The following is a 21,191-nucleotide window of genomic DNA, read 5'->3' as shown; positions in this document are numbered from 1 at the left end:
ACCGAAAGTCACAACTACCCCAGTTACAGCCTCCACTACAGCTGTTGTTGAAACTACAACCTCTGTGCCAGTTGTCACAACAACAGGCCCTGAAACAACGGTTGTAACATCGAAGCCCTCTGTTGCTACAACAACTAAAGGGCCAGCAGAAACAACCGTGGGAACCACAACCAAACCTGGAGAGACTACCACAGCAGAAAAGACAACTACAAAGGCTGAGACAACAGCACCACCAAAAGTCACAACTACCCCAGTTACAGCCTCCACTACAGCTGTTGTTGAAACTACAACCTCTGTGCCAGTTGTCACAACAACAGGCCCTGAAACAACGGTTGTAACATCGAAGCCCTCTGTTGCTACAACAACAACTAAAGGGCCAACAGAAACAACCGTGGGAACCACAACCAAACCTGTAGAGACAACCGCACCAGAAAAGACAACTATAAAAGTTACAACAACAAAACCACCTAAAGTAGTCACAACAACCCCAGTTACAGCCTCAACTACAGCTGTTGTGGAAACTACAACCTCTGTGCCAGTTGTCACAACAACAGGCCCTGAAACAACAGTTGTAACATCAAAACCTTCTGTTGTTACCACAACAACTAAAGTGCCAACAGAAACAACCGTTGGAACCACAGCCAAACCTGGAGAGACTACCACAGCAGAAAAGACAACTACAAAGGTTGGGACAACAGCACCACCGAAAGTCACAACTACCCCAGTTACAGCCTCCACTACAGCTGTTGTTGAAACTACAACCTCTGTGCCACTTGTCACAACAACAGGCCCTGAAACAACGGTTGTAACATCGAAGCCCTCTGTTGCTACAACAACAACTAAAGGACCAACAGAAACAACTGTGGGAACCACAACCAAACCTACAGAGACAACCGCACCAGAAAAGACAACTATAAAAGTTACAACAACAAAACCACCTAAAGTAGTCACAACAACCCCAGTTACAGCCTCAACTACAGCTGTTGTGGAAACTACAACCTCTGTGCCAGTTGTCACAACAACAGGCCCTGAAACAACAGTTGTAACATCAAAACCTTCTGTTGTTACCACAACAACTAAAGTGCCAACAGAAACAACCGTTGGAACCACAGCCAAACCTGGAGAGACTACCACAGCAGAAAAGACAACTACAAAGGCTGAGACAACAGCACCACCGAAAGTCACAACTACCCCAGTTACAGCCTCCACTACAGCTGTTGTTGAAACTACAACCTCTGTGCCAGTTGTCACAACAACAGGCCCTGAAACAACGGTTGTAACATCGAAGCCCTCTGTTGCTACAACAACAACTAAAGGGCCAACAGAAACAACTGTGGGAACCACAACCAAACCTGCAGAGACAACCGCACCAGAAAAGACAACTATAAAAGTTACAACAACAAAACCACCTAAAGTAGTCACAACAACCCCAGTTACAGCCTCAACTACAGCTGTTGTGGAAACTACAACCTCTGTGCCAGTTGTCACAACAACAGGCCCTGAAACAACAGTTGTAACATCAAAACCTTCTGTTGTTACCACAACAACTAAAGTGCCAACAGAAACAACCGCTGGAACCACAGCCAAACCTGGAGAGACTACCACAGCAGAAAAGACAACTACAAAGGCTGAGACAACAGCACCACCGAAAGTCACAACTACCCCAGTTACAGCCTCCACTACAGCTGTTGTTGAAACTACAACCTCTGTGCCAGTTGTCACAACAACAGGCCCTGAAACAACGGTTGTAACATCGAAGCCCTCTGTTGCTACAACAACAACTAAAGGGCCAACAGAAACAACCGTGGGAACCACAACCAAACCTGCAGAGACAACCGCACCAGAAAAGACAACTATAAAAGTTACAACAACAAAACCACCTAAAGTAGTCACAACAACCCCAGTTACAGCCTCAACTACAGCTGTTGTGGAAACTACAACCTCTGTGCCAGTTGTCACAACAACAGGCCCTGAAACAACAGTTGTAACATCAAAACCTTCTGTTGTTACCACAACAACTAAAGTGCCAACAGAAACAACCGTTGGAACCACAGCCAAACCTGGAGAGACTACCACAGCAGAAAAGACAACTACAAAGGTTGAGACAACAGCACCACCGAAAGTCACAACTACCCCAGTTACAGCCTCCACGACAGCTGTTGTTGAAACTACAACCTCTGTGCCAGTTGTCACAACAACAGGCCCTGAAACAACGGTTGTAACATCGAAGCCCTCTGTTGCTACAACAACAACTAAAGGGCCAACAGAAACAACCGTGGGAACCACAACCAAACCTGCAGAGACAACTGCACCAGAAAAGACAACTATAAAAGTTACAACAACAAAACCACCTAAAGTAGTCACAACAACCCCAGTTACAGCCTCAACTACAGCTGTTGTGGAAACTACAACCTCTGTGCCAGTTGTCACAACAACAGGCCCTGAAACAACAGTTGTAACATCAAAACCTTCTGTTGTTACCACAACAACTAAAGTGCCAACAGAAACAACCGTTGGAACCACAGCCAAACCTGGAGAGACTACCACAGCAGAAAAGACAACTACAAAGGTTGAGACAACAGCACCACCGAAAGTCACAACTACCCCAGTTACAGTCTCAACTACAGCTGCTGTTGAAACTACAACCCCTCTGGAAATTCGCACAGAAACGCCAGTGATTACAACTGTTGTCACAAAAGCTTCTGTTTTAAATACAACTACTGCATCTACAACTGTAACCACTCGAGGATTTGTAACAACTGCCATCAAGCCAATTACACAGACACTTCCATTCAGCACAAATGTTTACACCACCATGCCAACCACTACCACAGTTATTTCCACAACAACGCTGTCTGCCATGACTACAATATGCGTCTGCACCTCCAATGGGACTACATATCATCCTGGTAGGTCATTCTCTCTTTTCCATTAATACATTTATCTTTTTTCTTCTCTCATAGTGTCTCCTCTCAGAAAGAGCAAAAATATGATTATGATGAGATTCGCTGACTCAATTTTGTCATTTTGAAGTTTTTGAAAAACATATTTTTGACATCTCATTAACTATGAATCCGATCAATACTAAATTTTTCCTGGGTCATTACTGGATCAAGCTGATCTAAAGTTAATAACAGCCTGTAAATATATCCTTACTCTTTGAAGATACTGGCCAATAAACTTTAAGCAGGGCATGACTCAGCACATAAATAGATCTAACTTCACATCCGTTGTGATAGTCATCATGAAACTAGCAGATCAGAACCATTGACATTTTGCCTAAAACATCACAATACTATATTTTTAATTCAGTCACTGAAAATATCTCCTCAGAATTTAATCTTATTCCCAAATGCTTTTGAAAGTTACCGTGAGATAGTTTGTTGTAGACACATTAAATTTTCCACCAATTATTGGAAGCAGTATGCAAATAATGCTCCGTACATATTACCCCAATTGGACAGATAGGGGTGCTGTAATCAAAGCCCAAATATATCTAACATAAATACCCCACTGAGGGGTGGGTTTTTAAACTATTTTTCTTGTGGGTTCTTGTGAAAAAACATTAAAAACCAAAGGCTTTAATGTTTATGTATGTCTTTGAGTGCTGTTCCTCCTCCAGTCAAAGCTTTTTAGACACAGCCATACAACCAAGTTTACACATTTTTCTTACATTAGCATGTAGCTATATTTAACAGTGTGCTGGTAGCTGTGGAGTGATAGCGCCATTTCCTCCCATGAAAAATCAACAAATAAAGCTTATAGACACAATTAAACATGTACCAGCAGGAATATGGTCCAGAATTGGTGAGAAATTAACATAATTGGCAATAACGATTACATGTTTCCCTGATGCTAGTATGCCAGTATGCTGATGATGCAATTGGCTGTGAGGAGATCATGTGAGAAGTGATGCGTAAACACAGATGTAGGAGTCAGGAGTTTAGTTAAAATGAGATGTCTATACTAAGTCAAGTGCTTATTGTAAGTATCACAATGGTCAAATTATCATACATTATTGCAATTTTATATGGCAAAATTATCGTACAAATACGATAATTATCGTACATCTGGCCACACAGAGAATTTTCAAAACAGATTTTTCCTGACCCCTTTTTTGGTGTTGTTTTGAGTCTGAACACCCACTGTCTCTCTCTTTCTTCTTTGATACACTTGTTTATGAATCTGTAAGCCAATTATTTGGTGTCCTAAACTTTTATTTTGACTCTGATTTTCACAGGGGACATGGTATACAATGCCACCGATGGCTTAGGTTGGTGTTACACAGCATTTTGCAATGCAAGTTGTAAAATTGAGATGCACAGCAGTCCATGTGGCACAACTCTACCGCCTAGCACAACCGCACATACGACCACTGAGGCGTCGACGACGGTCACAGTTGTTCCCACCACAACTGTTCCTGCCACTCCGTCAACACCGCCATCTACGACCACCATGGACTGCAATGATGTGTCTCCACCAAGAAAGGTGAGATTTAAAATGTGTTTTAAATGTCTTTGTGGCAAGGAACATATCTGTGGGGACTTTTCAGTTAAACTTTATGGGCCTACTTTTGGTGTTGACACATGGCATAGGACACAGCAGGGGTGCAGTGCGATTATTTCCTTGACTGCGCTGGTTTGTATTGTGGTGACTTTCTTTGCGCCTCAATACAAGAAGAGGCATGGTTAGAGGGTGAGGCAATGCCGAACTAGCAGCACACTTAAATCCTGCTGCAAAGAATCAGTATGGTACACATTTCAGAGCAAGGAACCTCTTTAAGTGAATGAGAATTGGCTTTTTTGGCCCCTTTTTGTGTGGTACAGCAAAAAGGGGGGTGAAATTCTGTTGTTATGAAAATGGATTTGCGAATTTGCCTGTCAAGTAATTGAGGGATGATAGTGGCTCAGTGGATAGAGTGGGTGTTTCGTGTACAAAGGCTGTGTCATCGCTGCAGCAACCATGGGTTCGATTTCGGCCTGGGCCTTTGCTGCATCTCATCCCCTCGCTCTCTTCCCCTTTCACACTTGTGCTGTCCTATCAACTAAAGGCAAAAACGCCCCCAAAAATAATATTTTTATTAAAAAAGTAATTTAAAGATTTGGGCAGCAAATCTGGACGGTAAGTATATATGTAAAACAATACGTTTCCAGTGAAGAACGGGATTCCCAAATTGTCAAGTGAAAATAAATGTGATTGTCCACAAAATTCTGGCCTCAAAATGACTAAAAGTGCATTTTGTATACCCCCGAGTCGCAAAAAATCTTATTGATTACATAACTTTTTTACACGCCTGTGGTATGACTTACTGCTTCTCAATACCCGTCCAGAATGGAGAAACCTGGAAGGTTGACAACTGCACAACAGCTACCTGCATCCACGGCAACATCACAGAGACAACTGCTCCCTGCGCCACGCAATCTAAACCTGTCTGTGCTAACGGACGCCAAGCTGTCAAGGTCTATGATGATGACGGGTGCTGCTTCCAATACGAATGTGAATGTAAGTTGAAAATGTAAATTTTTCTTTTTCAGTTTACAATTTTGATTTTGTATGCAGCAGAGGATCTTAGTTTGTAAAATGATGATTGACATCTCTTCTGCAAATTAATAGCAGTTGCACTAAAAGTAGAAAGCACTGAGGGCCAGATTTACTAATAAAATGATTTAGTGTAAAAGTGCTCAGCAGTTTTTATTGAATTTGCAATCAGCTTGTATTCAGCATCAGATTTACTAAGGCAGCAGCCCATTACACCGTTAGCTAAAAAAACAAAGTAGTGGTCTTCATTACAAACATCTACTCTGGCAGCAATTTACCTGCACCTGAGAAAAACATTTTGACTATTACTCATAATTATATTACCCCATGTCTAATTATTTATGAGCAATGAACACTCTCCTGTGATTTCACATTTAATTGAGGGTTGAGTTCAAGTTAAAGTTTGATTAACACAAACCAAAAGTTGTTTGCATGACAGTAATCCGTAACTGAATGTTGTTTTGAAATGTTAAATTGTACCAAAGTTTGATACAGTCACTTGAGGAAAATGTTTGCCCTGTTTTTTTCTGAATTGATGAGATTGTGTTATTAATTGAACAAAAAGTTTTATTTTATTTCTTTTTCAGAATTCTGAGATAAAAAATCATATTCATTCAATTAAAAAGTTTCTTCTTTGAAAAAAGTCAAAAAAACAATCTTGTTGACTTTGAAAAACAGGGCAATTTATTTCCCTCAAATGAATGCATTACTCTTCTGTAAATGTTAGATTGGACCTTCATTAAAATCCACATAGGGATACCTGAAATGCCATGCCATCATCCCTTCATGATTTAATAGCCATTTTTGTCAAAAAGGCCACACAATGAAAAAGAAAAACAACTACAGTGATGTGGCATATCACAAAACAAAAAAATGTTTTCAATAAGGATGTTATCTAGAACATATTCAGAAAAATGTAACTGTAACTGACCCAGATACAAAATTGCTTCAGTAATTTAAGCTCCTAAAAGAACTTTGTGATTCTGTGGTAGATATAAACTGCTAATTAAAAAAGCACGCCTTTCTTGTCAGAGTTAACAATGTTTTCTGCTCGTAGCAGTTGTTGATTAAATATCCATTCGTGGTTCTTTTTCTCCTGCAGGCGTGTGCAGTGTCTGGTCTGGATCCCACTACAAGACATTTGATGGAAGATCATACGATTTCAATGAGAACTGCTCCTACTACCTGGTCAAAGAGATTACAACTAAATATGACCTGACTATAATACTGAATAACCAGGACTGTGACCCTTCAGACGGCACATTCTGCCCCCAGTCTCTCACTGTCAAGTACAAGACCAACACGGTAGTTTTGACACAGATGAAGATTGCAGGAACAGTAACTAACGTGGTAAGTACTACCTGTCTTCAGCAGGTATTTAGTATTACTAAATTAATGTTCTAAGTGGTTTGATGCATGGTACAGTTAGAAATTCTGCTGTGCAGCCTCTGTCAAAAGCACTTTTATCTGTAACCACACGAGAAAAACTAAATATAAAATACTCTACAGATCCCACATAAACCTTTTATTCTTAATCAAATGAACAACTAGATATCTCCACTTTGTGTAAAATATAAGAGAAACACACAGGCATACATTCACAATTTTTTAGGAATGCCCTAAGATCTCAAAATTCTGGAGTAATATTGCACAGGAATTGAGCAAAAAAAAGAAGACACTAAAATAACCAAAGATGCAGGCCTCTTCATACTGAGCTTTTCATCTAAAACACTTTCCCTGAGTCAATATGGATTCAAACTAGTGACAAAGCCTTGTCAGCTGCAGTTGCACCCTAAAATTTGTAACCTCTAACCCTGAGAAAGACTAAGGGGGGCGAGTGAAGGGGGATGATGGTCTATTGGAGAGAACTTTGTCACCTTTCTTAATGTATCTGCCTTTTTTGGTATAGAAAGTGTTTTTTTTCCCTTTATTTACTCTTTATTTATTCTTTTTTTTATTTAATCTTTAATTATTCTCAATTTATTATTTTATTTATTTTGAAAAAACAAAACCAAAAAAAACTGAAATTCTGCTCAGTTCAAATTCTTCTCTAATGGGTCTTTTGTTCCTTTGTCCCACAGGTGTATGTGAATCAGAAACGAATCTATCCCGCCTACCAAAATGCTGCCCTGCGCCTCACCAGCACAGATATGGTGATCACATTGGAGATACATGATATCAAGACAACAGTGATCTATCGGGGCTCCTCATTCAGCATCGACGTTCCTTATTCCCTCTTTGGTGGCAACACTGAGGGACAGTGTGGTGAGTCAGCAGAGCATTTGATCTTTAACCCACTCAGTGATACCTAGTTGGCCAAATCCAGGAGGACACGTGAGAGAGCTTTCTGACGCTGCGCCATGTAGCTGCAAAAAATGTAACTTGTATGAAATTCACCTCGGAGCACCACCTTTCGAAAAGGGAAGATGATAACCAGTCAATAGTTTCAGCTCATCAGCCTCATAAAATGTACTAAACCCTTCGTCTGGAGCTCAGTTTAATAATTACCTCTCAGAGACTGTTCATGCATGTGGCATACATTTTGGCAAGATGTGTGTATTTTTGTTAAATCTCTGAGTTTCCAGCTCAGTTGCTATAATAAGTCAAAGATGATGCTGTACATCCAGACTGTGCGTAAAAATGCACCATTGAAACCCATTAAAACTGCAATTATTGATCCAGAGCCATCAAAGCATAAAAACATGCACTGTATTATTTATGGGTGTACTTCAGGCCTTTTGCCTTGGAATTTGTAATTTTTACTATTTTCCACCTGGTGACATCATTTTTTCTTATATTTAGCTTATGGGGAAAATACATGCTATTTCCACTAGGAGCGCTGTTGCAATTAATGTTACTGCTAATCAAAATCTACTTTGCACATGCATCACGGCAAAAACCTATCACTTAAGGGGTTAAAATTCTGAAAATGAATGAGTATTTGATATTTATGATTAGGACTGATGTTGGTTAGAAAATAACATTTAGGTGTAATATCCTTTAAAGCTTGATTTTTAAAAGTGCATTTTGTGTAATATTTAATTGGGCCCTAAGGGTTAAAATACAAACCATTATTATCCCTTTTCTCTTACCTCTCTTACCTCTTAGAAAAATGTTAAATGTCACAAATGTACTCTTTAATCCCTCATAAGTGCTATCTGAGAACAGCGTTTTTTATGTGGGTGATTCTGGCTTCATCCTCCTGCCTCTTCTTTTCCAGGAACCTGCGACAACTCACAGAACAACGACTGCCGCTCTCCAAACGGCCAGGTGGAAAGCTGCATCGACTCTGCAGGCCAGTGGCACGTCCCAGGTACCCCCTGTGTCACCCCCACAGCCCCATCAATTACTACCACAGTGGCCGGGACCACCACAAAACCAGTATACACAACTACAAAGCCTATTTGCAAACCAGCCATTTGTGATGTCATAACCAGCAGGTGAGGGGAAGCACAGAATATCAAAAAAACTATTTATTCTTTTCAGATCTATGCATCTCTTTAATGTAGCACACACTCGTAAATGCCTTTGTATTTTGCTTATTATGCATCTATCCTGTTAGCTTGAAAATCCAACAATATCTGGAATATCATGTATTGAATGTTAAAAGGGTCTGTGCTACAATCAAAAGAAAACACAGTTTTGGGTCGTTTTCAGCAGAAAAAGACACACAGTCCTCTACCATTATGTAAGCTGTTGTAAATTATGACAAATTTTAGAGGAGAAACTGAACTTTTTAGCCATCTTCTCTTTTTTTTAAATGACAGAACCTGCATTTTCTAATTTTTGTACTGCTTTTTGTGATGGTTGTCAAGAATTTTTCTTTTTACAATGTCCTAAAATGTTGGTGGGTTATGACATTTTTTCTGCAATAAAATTTGCAGTTTTTTTATGTGAAACAGCTCAATTTGATGGCAGAAGGAGACTTAGTAGATCTGCACATGCAGCTCAACCTGTGGATGCCCAGTGTGGCTTGATGTGGGCAAGTGTAACTAAAACAACCCAGTCGCGAGAAAAAATATTTGCAGCGTATGTATCTGTTAGGACTGGAACCAAATATTTGGCTATTCAAGCATTCGTTAATCGGGTTGGTTTTTCGGTTTTCAGTTTAGGCCTTCAGTTTTTTTTTAATTATTTAAAAATATTTTGCAGAGAACAAATGCAATTTCAGTATTTGTGATAGTGCTGCTGCGTCTGTGTACCACAATTTATTTGAAACAGTGAATGGTGGAGACTGTGTTGACAGATAATGAAAATAGTATAAATTAAATCACACCAAAAACAAACTGAAAATGTTGGGTGAAAAAACTCAATTCTGGACCGGCCTGAAAGAGAAACTTCATTAACTCTTTAGAGTATGCTCTGTAGTGTTCAGCATTATGATTCCCATTTTATAATGTTATTTTTATCAGTTCATTACAAATAAGGAAATCATGTGTAAAGTTAGAGAATGAGGAGTTTATAGTTTGGGAACTTCATAATAATTTATACCTTTTATGGGAGTTAATGTTTATTACAGGAATATTTTATCGCTTTCCATTTCATCAGAGATGGCGTTTAATTTTCGGGTTCACTACACACTGTCCGTTCTTGTGTGCTCCCTGCAGTGTTTTTGAGGACTGCCACTCAGTCATACCGCCAGGAACTTATGTGACATCCTGTGTGACTGACAACTGCAACAAGGACAACAAAACCTGCTCCAGCCTGGAGGCCTATGCTGCTGAGTGCGCCAATGCAGGAGTCTGCATCGACTGGAGGAACGCTACCAATGGGCTCTGTGGTAAGATTTACAGGCAGTAGTGTGTATTAAAGCTGTTGCGTGGAGTGCTGGAAAATATGCATGTAAACATGTTTCCATCTTACAGAACGCAAGTGTCCAAGTAACAAAGTATATAAAGCCTGTGGCCCCAATGTGGAGCATACATGCAATGACAGGTAAGCAATATGTCAATGATATATATATATATATATGCTGTAAACCCCAGAGTTAGAGACATATTAGTTTAACACGGTAACAAAAAGGCAGTAGACACAGAATACTGACTAATAGCAATTACAATAATAAGCAGGATCACGGTGGAATTTTTAAGTAAAAAGATAAATTAGAGATTATATAAAACAACAAAACAGTATTTAAGTAAATAAATACAATTAAAAGATGAGTTAAAAGACACATTTAAAAGAAAAAGAATTAAAAGAAGACATTACATAAAGGCAAGTCTATAAAAATGGGTTTTAGGAAGTGATTTAATAGAAGTGAGTGATTCTACCATATATATATATATATATATATATATATATATATATATATATATATATATATATATATATATATATATAGAGAGAGAGAGAGAGATAGAGAGATAGATATATATACAGACATAGATATGTAGTGAAGTCTTCAAACCATTGTTTTACTTACTACTTGTAATTCCACTTCTGTCATCAGATACAACTTGAAGTTCCAGGTAAATAGCAACATTAACAACACTAAGGAGGGTTGCTTCTGTCCTGCCGGCACCATGTTGTTCAACACTGTCTACGACACCTGTGTGACCTCCTGCGGTAAGAAAAAATCGCATAGAAAACTTGATTTGGCTGTGTCATAGAATATTTTTTTTCTCAAAAACAAAAAACTCTACAAACACTTGTTCCTGTTTGAATTTCAGATTGTGTTGGACCTGATGGAAAACCCAAACAGGTGAGAGCTCTGCATGTCACATATATTCATGTACACTAGTAAAGCGTGAGCTGCGTGTGTCTAAACTGGTTCCCATCTCTTAAACAGCCTGGTGACAAGTGGACAAGTGACTGCAACAACTGCATGTGCGACCCTGATACCATGAGCATCCACTGTGAGCCTGTCAAGTGCCCATCAGAACCGATCCCTGACTGCAGCAAACCTGGTCAGCAGCTGGTCAACGAGACCGACGGATGCTGCTCAAAACACCATTGCGGTCAGTTGTAGAGTCACACAACAAGATACAAACAGCTGATGGCAGTAAAATCTGCATCTGATAAAGGTCAACCCACAGGCTCTCAAAAAATCAACGATCAGCAATGGGATTCGTAACTTCCACCACAAGTGTTTTTCCCAAAATGCTGAACTATTTCTTTAAAGGAGCAGTGTGTAGGTTTCAGAATTTAGTGGCTGTGAAGATTGCAGATTCAGCTGAAACATCTCCCCTGTGCCGTCAGGTTTTTATCGGGAGACAAATTATCCTCTGAGGTCTGTTCCTCTCCAAAACAAATGGGCCAGATGATTTAAAACGATTAAAACACTCAATAATTTCAAATTACATACCTGTGTTTCTCCGATGCTTTTTAGCTCGACAGTGATAACTTAAGATCCAGATGTTTGGGAGCCAAATTATCCACTCTTGCTTTCTAAAACAAATAGACCCGGTAAAAAAACAAACAAAAAAAAAAAAAACGTTGTTATAATAAACTTTAAGAAAATACCGTTATGATGTTAAATAAAGGAAATTATAAAGTTCAATAAAGTACTGTTATAGTATACATAGCGCCATTAAATGTGATGATTAATTCTCTGTAAGCTGGAAACAAACTAACAGCTGATCACAAAATGTGACTTAATAGTCACAGTCTGGAGCTCTGCAACAAAACTGCTTTGTGTGTGTGTGTGTGTGTGTGTGTGTGTGTGTGTGTGTGTGTGTGTGTGTGTGTGTGTGTGTCTGTGAGAAGCAGAGAGCCGAAGAACCCAGAGGGAAAAACGAAATGCCGAAGCGAGTCTCATGCCTGTGGCTAAAAAAAAAAAGAGACAATTTGTACTCGATGTTCACGATAATGTCATTTTATACATTGCACGTGGAACGAGCCGCGATACATCGAGTATATTCGATATATATTGTCGCACCCCTAATCAGACACCTTTCTTTCCCGACAGAATGCAATGAAAACCTGTGTCCCGGCGCTCCCACCTGCAAGCTGGGCTTCCAACTTAACACCACTGAACCCGACGACGGCTCCTGCTGCAAAGCCTACGAGTGTGGTATGTACTCTAGTCTGTCACCGCAGCATAATCTGCAGATGTACAACATGTAAGGCACAACTGTAAGAGGTTTGTTATTAAAGAATTTTAGCAGCTGAAAAATATCACAGAGAGAAATTAACATCTGGCATCAGTGTAGTCGTAAATGCCAAAATGTAAAATAAAGCTGCAAATTACTTCACATTGGAAGAGGTTTAACTACAGGGATAAAGGGATCTTTTTTGGAATAAGAGCAAGAAAACGATGTCAGTGTTGACCTAACTTATGTTTTATTTGTTTTTGCAGTTCCTAAAGGTGTATGCGTCTATGACATGAAAGAGTACGAGGTAAGGACACATGACAATGTTACCGGTCTGTCACTAGGCAGGTTTCCATTACAGATTCACGCAAAACTTAAGAGGTATTTGGGAAATTTCGATAAAAACACAATTGTGAGATGACTGCGTTTCTACAACTTCTCCTCTGGTGATAACATTTCAGTAACCATGGCGATGGATTTTCAAAACATTAGCAGGTTTATTTCTTTAGCAGCCACCGCACTAGCCGTCATTATTTCCAATCCAAGGACATGCAAGCGTGTTATGTGAGCAACAAGTGAGCCGCTCCCACGAATGAGGGATTTCTGGGAGCTGATAGTCCACGATTCACAGAGGAACTGACTCTTGCTGATGATCTGCTCAACTTTCTCAGAGTTATGTGATGCAATAACAGCTCCTGTAGCTCCTGCTGCATCATGAGGGAGCCAGTTCCTACTGACAAACACATAGACACAGCATCATGTGACCTAGAAAAGACTAAAAAGTGTTTCCACTGCAGGTTTGCAAAATATGTCTTTTTCGAATCCCCTGAAATACCAACTCATGCAAGCGTAAAAACTTTTCTGCATTAAATGGAAGAGTTTTCCAAATTAACGACTGCTTTCATTAGGCTCATTTAATATTCACAGTTTCAGTTTGCACAGTTTTAACAGAAACCTGCCTATGACATCAGTTTTGCTCCTCTTGGTTTGTCTGTAATACGTTAACGTAAACTTTAACTAAAATGCAATATTGGATCTTTTTTGTTGGTCCGGAACAAATGACCTTGAGTACGATTGTGAAGCGTTCTTACAACACTAAATTCATGTTTCTATTTTATAGCCTGGTGAGAAGATACCAACCTCAGAAAAGACAGAACCACCACTGGAAGAACCATCAGTGACAGAAAAACCAACAACAACAAGAGGGCCATCAGGACCTGGACAACAGGGAACAACAGCAGGACCATCAGGACCTGGACAGCAGGGAACAACAGCAGGACCATCAGGACCTGGGCAACAGGGAACAACAAGAGGACCATCAGGACCTGGACAACAGGGAACAACAGCAGGACCATCAGGACCTGGGCAACAGGGAACAACAAGAGGACCATCAGGACCTGGACAACAGGGAACAACAGCAGGACCATCAGGACCTGGTCAGCAGGGAACAACAGCAGGACCATCAGGACCTGGACAACAGGGAACAACAGCAGGACCATCAGGACCTGGACAACAGGGAACAACAAGAGGACCATCAGGACCTGGACAGCAGGGAACAACAGCAGGACCATCAGGACCTGGACAGCAGGGAACAACAGCAGGACCATCAGGACCTGGACAACAGGGAACAACAAGAGGACCATCAGGACCTGGACAACAGGGAACAACAGTAGGACCATCAGGACCTGGTCAGCAGGGAACAACAGCAGGACCATCAGGACCTGGACAACAGGGAACAACAGCAGGACCATCAGGACCTGGACAACAGGGAACAACAGCAGGACCATCAGGACCTGGTCAACAGGGAACAACAGCAGGACCATCAGGACCTGGTCAGCAGGGAACAACAGCAGGACCATCAGGACCTGGACAACAGGGAACAACAGCAGGACCATCAGGACCTGGTCAGCAGGGAACAACAGCAGGACCATCAGGACCTGGACAACAGGGAACAACAGCAGGACCATCAGGACCTGGTCAGCAGGGAACAACAGCAGGACCATCAGGACCTGGTCAACAGGGAACAACAGCAGGACCATCAGGACCTGGTCAACAGGGAACAACAGCAGGACCATCAGGACCTGGTCAGCAGGGAACAACAGCAGGACCATCAGGACCTGGACAGCAGGGAACAACAGCAGGACCATCAGGACCTGGTCAGCAGGGAACAACAGCAGGACCATCAGGACCTGGACAGCAGGGAACAACAGCAGGACCATCAGGACCTGGACAACAGGGAACAACAGCAGGACCATCAGGACCTGGACAGCAGGGAACAACAGCAGGACCATCAGGACCTGGTCAACAGGGAACAACAGCAGGACCATCAGGACCATCAGGACCTGGTCAGCAGGGAACAACAGCAGGACCATCAGGACCTGGACAACAGGGAACAACAGCAGGACCATCAGGACCATCAGGACCGGGTCAGCAGGGAACAACAGCAGGACCATCAGGACCTGGTCAGCAGGGAACAACAAGAGGACCATCAGGACCTGGTCAGCAGGGAACAACAGCAGGACCATCAGGACCTGGTCAGCAGGGAACAACAGCAGGACCATCAGGACCTGGACAACAGGGAACAACAGCAGGACCATCAGGACCTGGTCAGCAGGGAACAACAGCAGGACCATCAGGACCTGGTCAGCAGGGAACAACAGCAGGACCATCAGGACCATCAGGACCGGGTCAGCAGGGAACAACAGCAGGACCATCAGGACCTGGTCAGCAGGGAACAACAGCAGGACCATCAGGACCTGGTCAACAGGGAACAACAGCAGGACCATCAGGACCTGGTCAGCAGGGAACAACAAGAGGACCATCAGGACCTGGTCAGCAGGGAACAACAGCAGGACCATCAGAGGGCCAAACAACAACGGAACCTACAGGGGAGATGGTTTTCAGACCTGGGCCCTGCCAGGAGTGTTACTGTGGCCCCAAAATGGATCCCATCACCAAGCTCAACATCATTACCTGCACACCTGTTGTCTGTGACAAAACCTGCTCTCCAGTAAGCTCACCAACACACGAGCGCACACACACACACTCACACACACACTCACTGCAGGGGCACTTTCACACTCAGAGTGTGTTTACTTTGGTACAACTTTACCAAAAAACAGATAGGTCAAATTTAAACAATGAGACATGATATTATAATCGTTTAATAACGTCTAATTTCTTGAATCAGCATCAAGAATTAGACGTTCACCGTATCCACCTCATTCCTGAGGGCGCTGCTGTAGAAATGATTGAGTGTTTACCCTGTTTAATTTCAGATATCTTGTCTCTGAAATATTTCAACTGAATATAGGTCAAAAAGGATTCGGAAACTTGTTGCTATCCATTTTTAATTTACAGTGTCTCAACTTTTTTTGGAATTGGGGTTGAAGAATGCTCTATTTATTCAAATGCCATCCCCCAAAATTAACTAAACATGGAGGACACTCCAGTGCACAACCACAAATCACAGTGTTTTTTTTTTCACAAAGCCAAATGATGTTTGTTTTTTTCCTCACTCTCTCCAGGGTTATGAATATCATGAAGATCCAGAAAAATGCTGTGGAAAGTGTGTCCAGAAGAGCTGCATTTTCAACGCACCTGACAACACAACGCAGATCATTGAGGTCAGTGCTGCAGCTGTGTGTGTTTCTTACATTTTTAAAAGCCAAGAATGTGAAAAAATGATGTTATCTGTAACAAGAGAGGTCTTTAAGCAATTCACATTTTTTTTTTAAATTATTATTAATTGCTATTTTTATTAGTATTTGTTCTTCAAAGCTTAAATTTATGCTAATAATGGACTAACTTATAGAATGTAAGTTAAGATAGTCGACGCATGTGCACTTACTCCCACTGTACAAAAACAAAGCCAAAATATCCCGGATAAAGCCGTGCTATCTGGTGCTGGTGATATAATCTGGAGCCGGAGTCTGTGCAGTAGTGATCATAACTTCATGCTTTCACTGATTAGCTCGCAATCATCATATCAAAGTGACAGAAACCAGCTTTGTGAGAAATTTATTTGGCGTGTTCTTTGAGGTTTTAGTTTGGCCCATGTCCCATTTACTAACATGAAGGGGCGGGCTTTATGACCTGTACTGCAGCCAGCCACCAGGGGGAGATCCAGATATTGGATCTTCGCTTTTTGGGAGCTGTCATGTTTCCATCTTTTTATACAGTCTATGGTGTGACTCCAGATTTAAAAAAAGAATATTGTTGCTGTGGCTTCTTATGTTTTGGTTACCTAAAACGTCTCGCTCAGAGTCTGGTTGAACTAAAAGAAAACCTCTAAAGTCAGATATTCAGTTTCCCCAGTAAGTACATTTTGTTTTAATGGTTTTTATCCGGTATTTCGCAAGCACATATTACCATTATCACAGTTTTCCATAGCTGTAAATGCGTTAGAATTAGCATGACCAACTTGTCCAAATATGGTCACTTTTGGTTCCAAAAATCCAACATGCCGACGGCCAAAACGCCAAGTTGGAGACTTAAAAAGGGGAGTCCATAAAACCAGTTGGTGACCTCACGATTTTTAAACGTTTTTTATTTTATTTTATTTTATTCATGTTCAATGTCCCTAAATCTTAAATAAATGCAAAATGATCTGACTAAGAGTCTGCACTTCCTGTTGGTGCAGGTCGGCGGCACTTATGTTCCACCTGATAACAAGTGTGTGAAATACACCTGTGAGGAGATCAACGGACAGTTTGTTACCAAGGAAACCCAGAAAACGTGTCCACCCTACAACCCCGATGACTGCGAGCCTGTGAGTTTATCCACCAATACACACACACACACACACACACACACATACGCACACACACACAAACTGTCTAACTTACAACGTGACATGTCTTTGTCCTCCAGGACACTGAGACAATTGAGGCTGACGGCTGCTGCAAGAGCTGTAAGTTTTTGGTGTCAACATGTTTTAGTTCAGAACTTGTAAATCCAAAACCATGAGCTGATTTTAGGAACAGGAAGTTGAGAAAGCGTTGTGTGTATGTGTCATTGTTGGAGCCTGACAGCTGTTGTGTGTTCCAGGCAAGATAAAGAGCGTCTGTGAGGTCAAGAGTGAGAACACGGTCATCGAGGTGAACGAGTGTAAGACCCTGACGCCGGTCAACATGACGTACTGCGCTGGACACTGTGGAAGCACCTCCATGTGAGTCCATTCAGCACCAAATTAGTCTCACTTGGCCTGCTTCAGTCGACAGATCATGGTCGGGGGGTCGGGGTGGGGTTTCGGGGTGAGGGCCGAATTGGCGAGGGGGAAAACAAGTCATTCCCTCAGCCTAAAAATGCCGGGAAAGTGTTTTTTCAAACTTAAAAGAGACAATCAGAATGTCAACAGGATGTTAGACAAAGTCAAATTATTATGCTAGTCTGACTAAAGCTTTTTTTAAACACGTCCGAATATTCAGCTGAAGTCAAACTAAGTTGAGGCGGACGAACATATACAACTTGAAAAAGTAGTATTTCATATTTATTTGAAATATAAATGTCACACTACAGCCACCTCCCAACTCTGATAAATACAGTACAGTCCCCCAGCTCAGGCACGGAAGCTAAGCGATGTCCTGCCGTGGACGGTCGCATCAAAACGTACTGAAGCCACCTAAAAAAACAATATCAGTTTCATTGTTCATTATCTTTGAACATTTGCTCCTCTTTAGCCTCCACAGCAGCTGATGGAGGCAGCAGTAGAGCAGCGATACTTTTTTGTAAATAATGTTGTAAATATGTTTTAAAAAGCTAAAGAAAAATGTCAAGAAAACAATTATTATTTTATTTTTGTGTTGATGTTATATAATTAAAATCATGTTACAGAATAATTATTACTTTTAAGCATTTTCCTCCTTTTTTTACTTTCTATTTATTCTTTTTTTGTTGCTTATTTTCAGGTAGTTTTCTTTTCTTTTTCACTAATTTCTTGCAAATTTTTGGGAACTTATTTACAGTGTTTCTTTGCTTTCTGCCAAGGTTTTTAAAAGAAATCAAGTAAATTTACTCAGGTTTTACAGGGTTAACATGGATACTGTGCTTCCATACGAATGCACATTTTACCATCTTGCCCTGATTTAAAAGTTGCACCACTTTTTGCTGGATTGAAACTTTAAATTAGCATGAGCACAACAAAACGGGCCACAGGACAAGATATTAATGCAGAGCTCTTTGTTTTTTGTGCAGGTATTCAGCAGCAGCTAACTCGATGATGCACAAGTGTGAGTGTTGCCAGGAGGCCAAAACCAGTAAGAGGCAGGTGGAGCTGACCTGCACCAACGGCTCCAAGGTCCAGCACACCTACACCTTCGTGGAAACATGCAGCTGCACAAAAACAGAGTGTGTGCCAGGAACATCGCGCCGCAGGAGACGTTGATCGGTTACTGACCGCTCTTCACTGGACTGAAAACACACAAACATGAAGCGAGACTTTAACTCTTTATTCTGGTCAGGTTGTATTATTTATGGACCAACATGTGCTGTTTATGGGTGTCACAACATATTAATGTGATGTAAACTTTCTTTATCTAGGGATTTCTAAGAGGAATATTATTAAAATTATATTTGTGCAACACAAACACTGGCATCTATGTTGTTATTTTTTAATCTGGGGAATTATTAATATGAAATTTCTTGGCGCCAACATGTGCCACACTCTGAAGTGGGAGACCAACAACCATTAACCCTAAAATTAACTCTTTAAAACCTGAGCAAGTTGGCTTGATTTCTTAAAAAAAAAACGTGTTGAAGGCAATGAGCAGCTTCAGAAGAAATGATCACCCCCAAAAAAACATACCAAAAAGGTACAAGAAAATCTAAAGAAATGAAAGAAGTTAAGATTTTTAAGAAGTACAAGAAAATTAGCTGGGAAAAAAATAAAAAACAAAACAAAATAAATGTTTTTAAAAACCTGGTAGCAAGCAAATGACGAAATGACTTGGAAAGAAAAAGACTCAAAATGCACTATATATACAATAAACACACTAGTAATAAAAAATGAAAAGGTAATAAAACTAAACAAAGTGTTTGTTATTCAGGAGAGACTTGCTGTTGTTCTAAAAACACGTTCGGTCACTCTCAGTATGATCTTGTTACTGTGAGTTCATGACTTTGTTCCAGTTTTTCTTGTAATGTCTACAAGAAACCACAGGAGGTCACCAGCACGCTCTGATGCTGCTGCGTCTTCGCCAAAAACCTGGTTTGGTTTTCTGTCACTAAAGTTTTCACTAAAGAGAGTCCTGCCTCAAGGAAACTCCAAAAGAATAAAAGGTCAGAGATCAGTGACGGAGTTTTAATACCAGACTTTGGTGTCAGTTCTGTTTGAGTCAAAAGAGCGGGAACAGCAAATTATGTCATAGATAGATAGATAGATAGATAGATAGATGGATAACCACACACAACATAAGAAAAACATCTGTAATTTTTGGGAGTCACTCAGTCATTCAGAAAAAAAAAGTATCTATAAATTTTTTTAGACTCTGCTCCTGGACATGAAAGTTACGTTTTGCATCCCAGTTGCTCAGAATAGTTGCGTTAGACTGTATTACAGGTAATACAAATACTAAAGTTTATTTTTATAGCACTTATCAAAACCAGCATTAGGTACAAAGGGCTTTACACATAGAACCACAATAAAACACACACAGAAAAAAAGTCTTAAAAAATCATTTCAAATCAAACAAAATATAATAATAATAAGAAGATTATTAATAATAATAATAATCCTCAAAAGAAAAATTATAGAAATGTTTTTCTAAAAAAAAAAAAATCTTCAAAAGTGATTTAAAAGAAGACAGTAACAAGCCGCCGTTCTGCAGGCTGACAGTTCAACAAGGTGTATCTAATGAAGTGGACACTGTGACAGCTGGACACTATTAATACGCTGTGGATAATAAGCTCATCAATAATAAAATGTTTGACCCGGACCTGCTTGAGCCTGCTTTGGTAAAGCGGAGTTTATCAGTCACTGTTTGCTTATCGCTGAGCATTCACACAGATTAGTTTCTGCTCTCTAACTCAGCAGCTGCTGCTTTTATGGAGGAAGTTTTGCATCCTGGCTTCAGAGGATAATCAAGTTATTGAAACTGTAAAACTGTGAAGCAGTATTATTTATATGTCGGCTGTAAAGACCTATGGCATTATCATGCCAGCTGGTAAAAAAAAAAAAAAAAAAAAAGTTTGTGATGTTTTTTGTTGTTGTTGTTGTCATAAATAGACCAACAGAAATAATTTAGACATTTTTAAAAAATATTTTTTGAGGGATACACACTTGCATATGTCACCTTAACCCTTTGAAACCTGGACTGACATCAGTTTTCTTGTGGTGCGTTCAGATGCTTTTTACAAGCTATTTGACCCTTTGAAACCTGAGAAAATTGGTATGATTATTTTAAAAACTGTTTAGCGAAATATGTCTCACGAATTGCAAAGAAGTAAAATGTTTGACAAAATTTACCTAGAAATATTTTTTTAAAGGGAGTGGAGAATTATTAAAAAAAATAAAATAAAAAAAATAGGGAAAATGGCCTGACGAGATCTTGAGAAAATGATCCTGTTATCTTCAGAAAAATGAGTGAGAAAAAAAAAGGAATGAATGTATGGCCACTTTGGGCT

At 40.4% G+C, this 21,191-nt stretch overlaps 1 protein-coding gene across 1 annotated transcript in view; it reads left to right on the top strand.

Annotated features, from left to right (window-relative positions):
• The window catches only part of LOC121943637 (uncharacterized), a 57,533-nt gene extending 38,377 nt beyond the window's left edge, over positions 1–19,156 (top strand). The window contains exons 31-49 of the mRNA XM_088082629.1: positions 215–2,909; positions 4,241–4,488; positions 5,331–5,502; positions 6,641–6,888; positions 7,620–7,803; positions 8,759–8,978; positions 10,146–10,318; positions 10,404–10,473; positions 10,988–11,103; positions 11,208–11,239; positions 11,327–11,495; positions 12,446–12,550; positions 12,836–12,876; positions 13,690–15,579; positions 16,097–16,195; positions 17,212–17,340; positions 17,442–17,481; positions 17,619–17,739; positions 18,765–19,156. Coding sequence (XP_087938755.1) covers positions 215–2,909; positions 4,241–4,488; positions 5,331–5,502; positions 6,641–6,888; positions 7,620–7,803; positions 8,759–8,978; positions 10,146–10,318; positions 10,404–10,473; positions 10,988–11,103; positions 11,208–11,239; positions 11,327–11,495; positions 12,446–12,550; positions 12,836–12,876; positions 13,690–15,579; positions 16,097–16,195; positions 17,212–17,340; positions 17,442–17,481; positions 17,619–17,739; positions 18,765–18,954 — 6,942 coding nt within the window. The 3' untranslated portion in view covers positions 18,955–19,156. The remainder of the gene's footprint in view (positions 1–214; positions 2,910–4,240; positions 4,489–5,330; positions 5,503–6,640; positions 6,889–7,619; positions 7,804–8,758; positions 8,979–10,145; positions 10,319–10,403; positions 10,474–10,987; positions 11,104–11,207; positions 11,240–11,326; positions 11,496–12,445; positions 12,551–12,835; positions 12,877–13,689; positions 15,580–16,096; positions 16,196–17,211; positions 17,341–17,441; positions 17,482–17,618; positions 17,740–18,764) is intronic.
• The last annotated feature ends 2,035 nt before the right edge of the window (positions 19,157–21,191 follow it).

The sequence above is a fragment of the Plectropomus leopardus genome, chromosome 1, assembly GCF_026936395.1.
Source record: "Plectropomus leopardus strain MGB_pleo_1.0 chromosome 1, ASM2693639v1, whole genome shotgun sequence".
NCBI lineage: Eukaryota > Metazoa > Chordata > Actinopteri > Perciformes > Serranidae > Plectropomus > Plectropomus leopardus.
Note: the sequence above shows the minus strand (reverse complement) of the source record. Positions and strands in the feature narration are given on the sequence as shown.